Source organism: Rhizopus microsporus, assembly GCF_002708625.1.
Source record: "Rhizopus microsporus ATCC 52813 unplaced genomic scaffold scaffold_14, whole genome shotgun sequence".
In the NCBI taxonomy this organism is placed as follows: Eukaryota; Fungi; Mucoromycota; class Mucoromycetes; order Mucorales; family Rhizopodaceae; genus Rhizopus; species Rhizopus microsporus.
Window position 1 is genome coordinate 582,100 of NW_019671929.1, and position 11,110 is coordinate 593,209.

Consider the following 11,110-nt stretch of genomic DNA (forward strand, 5'->3'; position numbering starts at 1 on the left):
AAGTTACTTGTAAGAGATAACTTATTTTCTGATAAAAAATCATTGTTGTGAACAAATGGGACCTTCTTCAAGTACGTTTAAAAAATTTCAGTTTTTCCTCTAATTGTTTATATTCTTTGAGCTTTTATTGATATTTGAACTATGGGTGCTTGAGTAAAGAAGACAGTTTGAAAAGTTAGTCTTAAAATGATCTCTTTGGTTAGCAGGAAAACTCAATAAGGAAATAAACGACGGACAGCAATGATATCAAATAATTGCCAAATAAAAAATACAATTATCCCATGGTAATTTTTACTAGTAAAAGACAGGCGTCAACAGATGATCATTTTATCTCTTCCACACTATTCTAGCTCTCCTTCAAAGATTTACAAAAGTGGACTGGTAAAAGAGTCGTCTGAAATAAGTATTCATTAAGTCCTTTAAAATTGTACAGTAACTTTTATAAGTCTGATCTAGCAATCTCAATATAACAACTGAGGAGAACTTCAATGCAGCTGATCAATATATAAATACTCAAAAATCCAAAAAGTAAAAAGATTGACACCTACACCCGTGACTCTATTCTGAAGAAAGGAGTGTCGCCAGGCAGTCAACTTCAACATTGTTGCATAGTTGAATTATGAAAGATACGGAGACTTTGATTGTTTGTCCTGCTCCCTACGATCCTCATGCCTGACTTTAATTGTGGAGGGTTCATCGTCCTCTTGGGACAACTGAAAACTATTCAGCTGGAGCATGAAGTTGAGCCCTTTCAGCGCAACCTACTACTATAGCAAGTTAGGTAAAAGCAAATTTGCAAGAAATAAGCGTCTATACGACTCAATTCAAGGCGAATTCATCACGATCTGTAGCTGTATTAAATATATAGAGATACAAAAAAATAGCCAAATATTTAGAGATCTATTATTCTGTTGTATATGGGATGGACTGAAACGCGCCATCCTTTCTTTGTTGGCAAGTCAATGTACAAGATAGACCAGAGATATTTTTAAGCTCGTCATAGGAACACAAATGGCTAATGTGAAAAGTACGTTTCTATAAGGAAATGCGCTTGGTATCAAGAGCTCTAATTTTTTTATTCATATTTTCTACTACTGCCCCTTTGACTCCATCGATTTTGTTGACGCTGAGACTTATCTTCTCCAAAACTGCTTCTTCTTTCAAATTTATTATCTCTGGGGAATCTGTCTTCTCTGGAAAAGCTTTTTCTTTCAAATCGATCTTCTTTGAAGCTGTTTCTTCTGTTAAATCCGTCGTCTCTCTTGTTGTAGTTTCTTCGGTCAAAGCTATCTTCTCTTCTGTTGAAGCTCTTTCTTTCAAAGTTACCTCCTCTGAAGTTATTTCTTCTCTGGAATCCACCATCTTCTCTACTGCTTCCAATGCCGATTTGTGCCAAGAATCTTTCACTGAGATGAGGCTTGTCTTGAACACCAAGAGCATCAAGTAAGTTATTTGCTTCATCCACGGCTATTCTACGGTTCATACCCATTGAGCTTAATCTGCCAGCATCTATAAGCAAATAAGTATTCTTGTATTCCCTGTCAAAATAAATAAAAACTTACAGTATCCTAAATATGCGGTATACATTTCTCTAACACTTTCATGATCCACGTAGCTCACCACTCTGGAAAGTTCGTTATTTAATCGTTCTTCTTCAACTTCATCCAATGCTGTATTCACTTGTTCAATAGGGAGATCTGATAATTCAGTCTTTAAGAACTTCTTTTCAAAGGGAGCCAAAAATATCAAACCCTCGCCATCCTTTCCGGCACGACCTGTACGTCCCAATCGATGAATATATTGCTCTCTTGTGGATGGTACACCGACTTGTACGACAAGAGATACACCAGGGTAATCGACACCACGAGCAGAGACATCCGAGGTAAACAAGATGGATCCCTTGGATGACTTACGGAATCTTTGAGCAATAGTTGATCGAGAGGACTGTGTCTTTTTAGAGTGCAATTCATACACATCGCGATCAGGTAAGAGCTTTTTGAAGATCTGGGCATACAGCATGGTGGCTTTAGTTGTAGGCAAAAACACAATCACCTTACCGCTTTGTGCTGATTCCTTGTTGTTAAGTGCGTCATGAATAAGGGCAAATTGCTTTTGATAGGGAGCCACGATGGCACCTTGCTTGACGTGCATATGTGTATGTACTTCGTTTTCACCCACGGTATCGATCAATTTGTAATCAGGGGACAAGGCAAAGTCACCGAGGTTCTTTCGAATTTCAGGAGAGATCGTGGCAGAAAAAAGCATGGTCTGACGCTTCTCGGGAATCTCTGTCAAGATGTTTTGTAATTCCTGCTTGAATCCCATATCCAATAGTTGATCGGCTTCATCCAGAACAAGTACTTTCAAGTTTTGACACATCTTTTTGAAGCGAGGAACGGATGATAGCATATCATAGAGACGACCGGGTGTGGCAACAATAATATCGGCTCGTTGACGTTCCAAGTTACTGATTTGTCTTCTTTTGCTTTCACCGCCTACAAGACAATGTACTTTGAAAGGATAAAAAGCAGTCAATTTGTTAGCTTCGTCCGCAATCTGGCTGGCAAGTTCACGAGTAGGTGAGATGATCAGAATTGATGCGCCATCAAAATGCTTCCACTGTGTTGGCTTTTGTCCTGCAACAGCCGTCTCTAAAGCAGCAATCAAGAAAGCGAGTGTCTTGCCTGTACCTGTCTTGGCCTTGACAAACATATCATCTTGGTTGGGGAGTCTAGATAATACAGCTTCTTGAACTGATGACATTTCTTGGTATTTAAATATTCTTTGAATAGCCTTTTGTGTGCTCAGTTGGAGTGTATCAATGCTATCGAATCGTTTCTTTTCTTCTATGGGTTCGATCGTTGTCTCTTCTTTTAATAGCTCGGTAGCGTTAGCCTTGTTTACGCTAACGGTATGCAATAGGGAATAAGGAATAGTTTTAAAGCCATGTACAGGTGTATGTTTGAATAAAGGTTGTGCTAGAGATCAGGATTAGCTTTTTGATCAGATCAGATCTCTCTTTTTTTTAATTCTTACCCAAGTTTGATCTAGATCTATTTACAAAAGAAGAAGGTAAGGTAGCCAAGTTACGTTGACTATAAAGTCTGATAGCTTGTGTCGTTAATCTAGAAAGCATGGTTATTGTAACTCTGAGTTTGCTATTGGATTAAAGAGAAAGAAATACAAAAAAAGTTTTCATTGTCACAAAAAAGAGATATAAGAGCATAAATAAAGAGGCTTATCGTCCTTTTTATGTATGAAAATATTTCCATTACAAAAAAACATCCTAGGATCCCTTTTATCTGTATAGATTATACATCAATGTTTCCTCCTTTTTTCCCTTGTATGCATGTATATGTGCATATGTGTGTGTGTACCTTTTTGATTTATGCTCACTAGCTTAATTTTATATATTTGAAATAAGCTTTTTTTTAAAAAAAAAAGTAGACAACACCAATCGGGAGACAGAGCCCCTCCCTGAAGCCGCATGTCCCCGACGGATATGAGTCAAAAAAGAGAGTTTAAACCAGTCCTTTATTCTATTATCCATGACGCTTTCGCTTACGATCATCAACCACTTCCATTGACTCCCAAAGATCTTCATCATCTTCTTCTTCCTCTGATGATTTTGGAAGAGGGTACACAAAGTCTTGATCTACCAATAAGCACGTCAGTCTCTGCTTCAGATAGTTCTTTTCTACAATGTTGCGGTATACAGTCGATGTTTCATGGATTCGTAAGAATCTATCTAAAGATGTGCTTATCACAAATTGTTCCTTTGAGTTGTTATTCTCCTCTTCAAATTCTGGCTGAGGAGCCGTTGCTAGTGCAGTACAGGCACCGGTAAATCCCTTGTATTGAGCAGCACGTTTGCCTGTGCGAATATCAATAGTGCCTACAGTTCCCATTGTATCCGCAAACAGAACATGGTTAAAGTCCTTTCCGACAGATAACACCTTGATTGGATGCTTGCCGATCTCTGCATTGATGACTGGTCGTCTGCCGGCCTTTGTATCGTATAAGCGGAACTAAATAAAGTCATTAGTCAGATTGCTTGGTTTTAAATGAAAGAAAGCTTTACTTGGTGATAATGTGTTGAAACAACAATCTTGGTAGCTTCTTTGTTCATAAACTGAAGATCATGAATCCATACAGGCTGTTGAAGGTCTAAAAAGTCATTTTTAACCTAAGAGAAATATGAGAGCAGGTCTTTATGATAATGCAGGCAGACGTACGTTCTTGGCTTGGAAAATCAATCCTGTATTCTTTGTAGACTTCTTTTTGTGAGTAGAGGTATTCTTTTGTGGTCCTGCAGTATCTGTCACTTCAAACTCCTTGTCTTTCAGCAGTTCCTCAATGTTGTAAACACGCAAGTCTTGATCCTTGCCTCCTATAGCAAATATGTGTGTCTGCACCGGATGATTGCGCATAATTTCCAGGTTGGATCCCAAATTGGTTATTGTACAAGTTTCTTTAGCATCTAAAGGTGTATATGATAAATCGCCTGTTGAAGTACAGACGCACAAATGGCTATATCATATTAGTGACAAAATCAAGAATGGGGAGTATCAAGACTTACTTGTTATGCACAAATAGACCAACAAAGTAACCTTGTTTTTCTTCAGTGCCAACATGTTTGTTTTTTAATTCTTTTACGATCAAGCCATCTTCTGGTGACATGAACTGGATCGTACCGTTTTTGCGTGCAACCAGTAACTAGATCAATGTAAGTTTGAAAGATCCATGTCTGTTTTAAGAGGCTTACAAGTTTTTTATCGTCAAGAGTGGCCCAAGCTAGTTTCTGAACTGCTTGTGTTTTGTCTACTTTACCAAAGACGCCTGTGAGCGGCTGTAGTGCTGGTGTTTCCTCTTTCTTTTCGTCTCCTCCTTCGCTCTTTTTGGCTTTCTTTGGACGTCTTTCTTTTATTTTTGGTGGAAAAGAAATCCCTAAAGGAAAAATGAGTGAAGTTGATTTAACAATGACGTCCTGATTCTTACACTTTATTAAACCACTTTCATCGCCTGTAAAGTACTTCATTATACAAAGAAAAAAAGAAAGGGTTCAAATTCCCATTTTTGGATCAGTATGAAAATCTGTCACAGACTAAACTCAGCCACTGGCTATCCGGTCATGGAAGCTTTTCTTTTGTAATTCGCCATGGCAAAGGGAAAACAAACAGCTGGAAATAAGACAAAAGGTTCTTCTGGTAAATGAGGACTAATGAGTGTTTTATTGCTCAGAATAACTGAATATATGAATCGCGTAGATTCCAAAAAGGAAGGCAAAGACTCCAAGAAAGACGGCAAGTTAAAGCCCGCAAACAGTATCAAGGTTTGTATAAAGGATATATATATATATATATATATATATAAACTAAACAAGGAAATGAACTTATTGCTGTCCTATAGGTTAGACATATCTTATGTGAAAAACATAGCAAGGTATTCATCCAAGGAAATGCCCTTTATTTGTTTATATATAAATATTTACTCTTTTATGAAGGCAATGGAAGCTTTAGCTAAAATAAAGGAAGAAAACATGAGATTTGACAAGGTAAATGCATTGTTAGCATATTCTCTCTTTAACATGTATTCAGGTTGCTGAAATGTACAGTGAGGATAAAGCAAAAGCTGGAGGTTCTTTAGGTTGGATGAACAGAGGCTCCATGGTTGGTGCCTTTCAAGATGCAGGTAAGTTAATATAGATGATTATCATGCTTGTTTTCATCTCTCCTTATGCAATCCTATTAGCCTTTGCATTACAGCCTAGCACATGTGGTAAGTTAGATTCTACCACCGTGTTTTAGAAATATTGATCCATGTTGTATAGATAACCCTATTTTGACTGATCCACCTGTAAGTCTAGAAACTTGATTATTCTCAATTACTGACTACTGTCATTAATACATATAGATTAAGACACAATTTGGATATCATATTATCATGGTGGTAAGTGACTATATAAAGTATTTTATTATCCACTCCTGAAACGATTTGTTACTTTAGGAGGACAGAAAATAAGACAAGTCAATAGGCACTTGATATCTTAAGATGCCTTTTTTTTTAATAAAACCTGTTGAAGGCATACAATGGCTTAAGAAGTGATATAAATAGAGCAGTTTTACAGATGTAATAGCAATTATAGGTCAAATAAGAGAAAGGGCTGTCCTTTAGTTCCTGATGTAATGTAAGAGCAATAGACTAAAAACTCAAAAAAAGATCCTATCCTGAGAGGTAGATTAAAGCAACTAGTTGTGTCACTTTATACAAGAATATATCAACATCACGACATTACGAAGGGTAGCTGTTAATTTGCTTGGAGCAGAGTTGGAGAGAGTACTTTAAAGCAAATGGTATTTTCCAAAGTCAGCTTTGAGTCCTTTGCGACAGGGTCTTTACTGATATGACATCTTTATCTCTAAGAATGTATTCAATCATATGCTGTTTGATATCGCTGCTGATTCCCATATGATATGTCATGACCTTGCTGACGCATTCAGAGCTAAACCTTCCAAGTGCGTTTTCTTCAAACATGCGCCTTTAAAAGCTTCTGCTCGTAATAATGAGCTCTCCCTTGTCTTAATCCATAATAATAGTCAAGTAACGTGGAGGCTCATGGATATACGTCTGCTATATTTCTTGTTTGTTATTGGGTTTATATCACAATGACGTTTGGTTTAAAGCTATCTTGACAACTTCGGCTTAATAAGTGGCGCCAAGTTCTACAAGATCTTTGTCCATATTCTCAGCTCACAAAAAACCAAGCCTAATTATATCATTTCCGATCAGTCACTATGATTACGATTTAAATACGATTTAAAGGCATTATTAATGATATCCTTGTACTATATTTGTATAGATTGATTAAACCCATAAAAAATCCACTGACAGCATTTACTTTCAAGTTAAAAAGGACTGTAAACGAGTTTACGGCCTGTATTTATGTCAAAAGATGACAGCTGCAACTGTCTGACAATGAATAAAAGAATAAATAAATTTCCTTATACGTCCCTTATTCTCGGACTAAGAGGGTCTGTCGGAACCCAGTTGATTTCTTCTGATTAACACTTGCTATTTTTCGTTGACTAAAATATTGAATCAAGGTTCAATTGTTCTAGGAGAGTCACGTTCGTATATCATATTCATGTCCCGATCTAAGAGTAAAATTATATTCTTCGATTGAACGATAGCACAAGCCTGTCAAGTTAATTTCATGGTCATTGAGTACTTCTAGCATGGCTGAGAGTGCTCAAGAAAGATTTTTAAGGTGGACTTTAAAGCGTTTCGGGGAATCTTGCGTTCATATCGTTGTTGTACTAATTCAACAGCTACAAGCTAAATATGTAGAATCTGCACCTCTTACATTAAGTTAATAAGCTTGCAAGCCTGTTCTAATGCACACTTTTTTCGCTTTATGTCCCTGTTCAGTTTCATAGACTGGATATCACCCTCAATTTCATCAATTAGGTCTTCCGATTGGCGTATATTCATTGTTTAAAAGCAAATATGAGATTCTACAAAGTTTTTTATTTGTTAATGTGTGTTCTGTCATTTGAGGAGATTATTTGTTCTCTTTTCAATCTCAGACTGCCTTTTTTTTCCAACCAACTGAAAAATTCTGTAATTTGTGGCCCAGATTCCCATCAACAAAAAGAATCACACACGTGTAAAGGGAGACACATCTGAGCTGCACGTGTCCATGGTTACTATTTAAATTGTGTTCTTTACCCATTTCTTTCTTCTTTTCAACACCGTAACCATGCAACCCAAAGAACATAAGCATCACAAATCAATGCCTTCACTTTCTTCATCTATTTCCAGTAATGAAATTAGTATTCAATCATCACCTCGCACCTCAATGTCATGTAATAGAATGTCAGACCAAGTAAGAATAAAGCGATGGGACGACTCACCATTCGAAATGGAGCTTGCAGAAGATGATTTTATTAAGCCAAATACAAATTCACATAAATTCTCGGAAACACTTCGAGATAAATTTCGTCACATTCGAAGAGAAGAATACCGCCGTCATAAATTCTTTAAAAAGTTATACCACTGGTTTATGTAATCGAATAGAACCCATATGCATACCCTTTCTCTGTAAATAGTCATGTTCTCCTTATTTATCCTCCCCATTATTTATGTTATGAATAAATACACCTTATTTTGTCATGTATTAAGCATTAAAAAAAAACTGACAGGAGACCTTTTTTTTATGTAATGTTACTCAAACTAATTTGTTCCTAGACTTATTTATTCTCCACTCTGCAATAATTAATCGGCTCATAAACCTTAATGAATAAACAGCCTGTCTGGATGCATAACCTCCCGTTTTGTGCATGGATACATGTTTCTGTTTTGAGGGCCTTTGCGTCTCAATTTTAAAAAATCCAGATTTTTCCATAAATGGAACCCCTTATTTCACGGTCCATTGGTGGCTTAGAGCTAGAAAATACATATTTATAAAAATATGCAAGATATGCTAAAGGGTTCAACAAGGAACTAGACGATGCCTTATAAGCATTACTAAAAGATTTCATAAATATGAGCAAGGACTCGTGTCTTGAACTGATATTTTATTCGGGTTAAATATAATCAACTACCATTTTAATACAAGTCCGCATTAATATCGCGATCCCAGATCTGTTCATAAATGTGAATACTTTTTTTTACCCGGCAAAAACCAAAGTTTCTCATTTTGCCTTGGTACTATTTGAACAGGCTAATTATACCTTCAAAAAGATACATCAAGGCTGTGAGTGTTCATATTAGGTATTTTTTTTTAAAAAAAAAAAGCAGCCATAATCGCACAACTACCTTGAGTTTTTAAAACAGAGTGGTGTTCTGCATACAATGGTTACGAGTCGTCATTTCCCATGTTGGCTTCCTTTTTTACTATTGCCATTGAAAGAAAATGAATATAACTTACCTATGGTTGTATATGCAATTTCATTCGAACAAAATAATGGAGGTGCAATGTTCATTGATAAGGATGGCAAGAATGTCCCTTCTATGTAATATGTATTAAGGGACTATCCTCTTCAAGTTAGACGTCGGTTTCCTTTACTGGAATAGTTATTCTACTCTTCATTGTAAATGTAGACACATTATTATACGCCATCCCACGGCCCGTATGTTGCTATTGTTCTCTCTTATTTCACCTCCTTCGCCATTCTTTTGCATTTGAACCTTTTTCAAATTTTTCTTTGTCTTGTTCTCATAGATTTATATACAAACTTGTAAAGCTCAGTAAAAGTTGTTTGGCCACTGGTAACATTGGTAATATCGCCCAAGAACATAATTCTGTTTGCACAAAGATACCTCTTTGTTTCTATATGAAAGCACCCATTCATAAAGATACAGAAGAATGGCTTGTTGACGCATCTATAATAAAATAGAGTAGTATTATTTCTTACTCATAATGAGCCTTAGAGATAGCGACGGTGTATCGAGTTATTCGTAGAAAATCCGAGCTTTTACACAAGAGTAAAGAAGTTGATTTTATCAATAAACTAATAGTCAATGATGACCTTCATTTTTTTTTGGTTTATGCTGGCTAATTACTGTTTTATTAAAAATAAATTTCAGAAAGAGGATAAAATTATGACGTGTATGAAAAAAATAATTGGCGCATATTAAAAAAAGTATTTACGCAAAGGTTAAAAATAAAATACGTGCGAAGGAGACGACATACAAATGAGAGTAATAAGTACCAAGGAGAGAATATAAAGAATTATACAGTTAGTTATGTAAGAAAATCATTATATATAACTTACCCCGAAGGCATCTAGATGTGTCCTAGCGATAACTAGGACGGGGAATCATCGTCTAAACGTATTCTAGTTCTTGGTTGCTCCTGATCGCCCACTCTTCTTCGACGTCTTGTAGGAGCAACAGCAACCCGGCGAAACCCATGAGGAACCATGCCATTACGTCGAAGCTTACGAAGGATGTGCATGTAGTTGAGACAAGCAGCAACATCCCTGTTCCATAAGCGATATCTATCTGGAGCTGCCATGGCGGGTCTACAGTATAGATTGGTACATCTACAAGCAATGCTCAATCAGTATAAAGTCATACAAGTGGTTCATGTACTATTACCTTAAAAGGCCATGGCAGACAACAGTAGGATATCGCTCACGTTGATACGGTCGTGGATTTGGAACACGACGGAACGTGTGGAGGCTCTCGTTGTGGCATGTTGGACAGTACCTACTGGTCTTGTACTCGTCTATAAGATAGACTTGTAACCCATGTTCCTTGGGGAGTCTTCAGAAACCAAGGCCACGGATGGGCTCATGGTACCTAGCATGGGGAGCGGACCAGTTTCCCATCACAAACACGGCGTCTTCTCCAAACTTGGTGCGTAAGTCTTGAATAAGCTTTTGATCGGCACGCTGTTTGTTGAAGTACGCTGAAAGACGGATCTTGCGAAAGAGGGGGTATCCATTATCATGGTTTGTGATGGTATGTCCATAGAATCGACTGAGAACGGCAGACTGTTCAGATCTGGCTTGAAGGAAGCGGCCAAAGTCTTCTACGGATACGGTGCTGCTTGGCTGTTGAGAAAGGGCTTGCTCAGCTTGAACGACATCAGGATCCTGGGCCTTGAGATCTTGCAAGATTCGACGGTACTTTTTGGTTTTCCACGTCTTGTCTTGCTGTTTTTTAGTGTACCGAAATTTTACTAGTTGCTCTGGTGTAGAGTTTTCGTATACACAACGCAATATATCCCTTCTTCCAGAATTCACAGCGGCACATCGACCAGAAATCCTTTGATGATTTTGATGAGTTAGATCGGTAGTGTAGGAGGTAGCTTCATACTCCACTGTGAACCTTGCCGTGTATCTTGTTTGCCTATCAAACCTCTTCTTGAAGACCATGACACCAACGCCATCAGTTTGAATAGTGCCACGGAATCTAAGTTGTCCACCTTCTTGCGGCTTGAGGGCTTTTGAGTCAAGGTTGACAACTCGGCGCCAGTAGTCCAGTTTATCGACAGCATTAGACCATCGAATTCCCAGGATGTTTTGGCAGAGAATCTTGCTGTCGATGGTAACGTAACAAGGAGACCATGAGCGCCGGAGAGGAAAGCAATTGAAGACGGGCA

General features: G+C 37.5%; 5 protein-coding genes across 5 annotated transcripts; 2 read left to right on the plus strand and 3 right to left on the minus strand.

Moving 5' to 3' along the window:
* Positions 1-851: 851 nt before the first annotated feature.
* RHIMIDRAFT_314936 (DEAD-domain-containing protein) lies at positions 852-3,197 on the minus strand. Its single transcript, XM_023614967.1, has 3 exons — positions 3,037-3,197; positions 1,563-2,978; positions 852-1,509 (listed from the first exon to the last, which is right to left on the minus strand). Exons 1-3 carry the CDS (start codon positions 3,134-3,136, stop codon positions 1,076-1,078), a joined length of 1,950 nt encoding a protein of 649 aa, XP_023464105.1. The 5' UTR covers positions 3,137-3,197; the 3' UTR covers positions 852-1,075.
* Positions 3,198-3,443: 246 nt separating this feature from the next.
* Positions 3,444-4,788, minus strand: RHIMIDRAFT_260731 (uncharacterized protein). The gene is made up of 4 exons (XM_023611478.1): positions 4,580-4,788; positions 4,236-4,530; positions 4,082-4,186; positions 3,444-4,028 (listed from the first exon to the last, which is right to left on the minus strand). The coding sequence occupies exons 1-4, from the start codon at positions 4,678-4,680 to the stop codon at positions 3,543-3,545; spliced, it is 987 nt and encodes a 328-aa protein (XP_023464106.1). The 5' UTR covers positions 4,681-4,788; the 3' UTR covers positions 3,444-3,542.
* Positions 4,789-5,133: 345 nt separating this feature from the next.
* Positions 5,134-6,391, plus strand: RHIMIDRAFT_38419 (FKBP-like protein). Its single transcript, XM_023615180.1, has 9 exons — positions 5,134-5,207; positions 5,268-5,332; positions 5,410-5,442; positions 5,504-5,554; positions 5,598-5,691; positions 5,752-5,778; positions 5,831-5,856; positions 5,914-5,949; positions 6,007-6,391. Exons 1-9 carry the CDS (start codon positions 5,159-5,161, stop codon positions 6,019-6,021), a joined length of 396 nt encoding a protein of 131 aa, XP_023464107.1. The 5' UTR covers positions 5,134-5,158; the 3' UTR covers positions 6,022-6,391.
* A 1,257-nt stretch (positions 6,392-7,648) lies between these two features.
* Positions 7,649-8,182, plus strand: RHIMIDRAFT_260735 (uncharacterized protein). Its single transcript, XM_023611479.1, has one exon. It carries the CDS (start codon positions 7,760-7,762, stop codon positions 8,066-8,068), a length of 309 nt encoding a protein of 102 aa, XP_023464108.1. The 5' UTR covers positions 7,649-7,759; the 3' UTR covers positions 8,069-8,182.
* A 1,626-nt stretch (positions 8,183-9,808) lies between these two features.
* Positions 9,809-10,733, minus strand: RHIMIDRAFT_260737 (uncharacterized protein; the record flags this gene model as incomplete). The annotated part of the gene is made up of 3 exons (XM_023611480.1): positions 9,809-10,046; positions 10,102-10,269; positions 10,306-10,733. Coding segments are annotated over 3 exons (834 nt in total), but the record flags the coding sequence as incomplete, so codon positions are not given.
* Positions 10,734-11,110: the final 377 nt, after the last annotated feature.

Bases quoted from the DNA above. Each gene is read 5' to 3' on its own strand.
- RHIMIDRAFT_38419 (XM_023615180.1), top strand. From the start codon at position 5,159: ATGGCAAAGGGAAAACAAACAGCTGGAAATAAGACAAAAGGTTCTTCT. The intron at 5,208-5,267 runs GTAAATGAGGAC...TGAATCGCGTAG, and splicing joins TAAGACAAAAGGTTCTTCTG to ATTCCAAAAAGGAAGGCAAA. The intron at 5,779-5,830 runs GTAAGTTAGATT...CATGTTGTATAG, and splicing joins ATTACAGCCTAGCACATGTG to ATAACCCTATTTTGACTGAT.
- RHIMIDRAFT_260735 (XM_023611479.1), top strand. From the start codon at position 7,760: ATGCAACCCAAAGAACATAAGCATCACAAATCAATGCCTTCACTTTCT.
- RHIMIDRAFT_314936 (XM_023614967.1), bottom strand. From the start codon at position 3,136: ATGCTTTCTAGATTAACGACACAAGCTATCAGACTTTATAGTCAACGT. The intron at 2,979-3,036 runs GTAAGAATTAAA...CCTGATCTCTAG, and splicing joins TAGATCTAGATCAAACTTGG to CACAACCTTTATTCAAACAT. The intron at 1,510-1,562 runs GTAAGTTTTTAT...ATTTGCTTATAG, and splicing joins TACCGCATATTTAGGATACT to ATGCTGGCAGATTAAGCTCA.
- RHIMIDRAFT_260731 (XM_023611478.1), bottom strand. From the start codon at position 4,680: ATGTCACCAGAAGATGGCTTGATCGTAAAAGAATTAAAAAACAAACAT. The intron at 4,531-4,579 runs GTAAGTCTTGAT...AATATGATATAG, and splicing joins GGTCTATTTGTGCATAACAA to CCATTTGTGCGTCTGTACTT. The intron at 4,187-4,235 runs GTACGTCTGCCT...TATTTCTCTTAG, and splicing joins TGATTTTCCAAGCCAAGAAC to GTTAAAAATGACTTTTTAGA.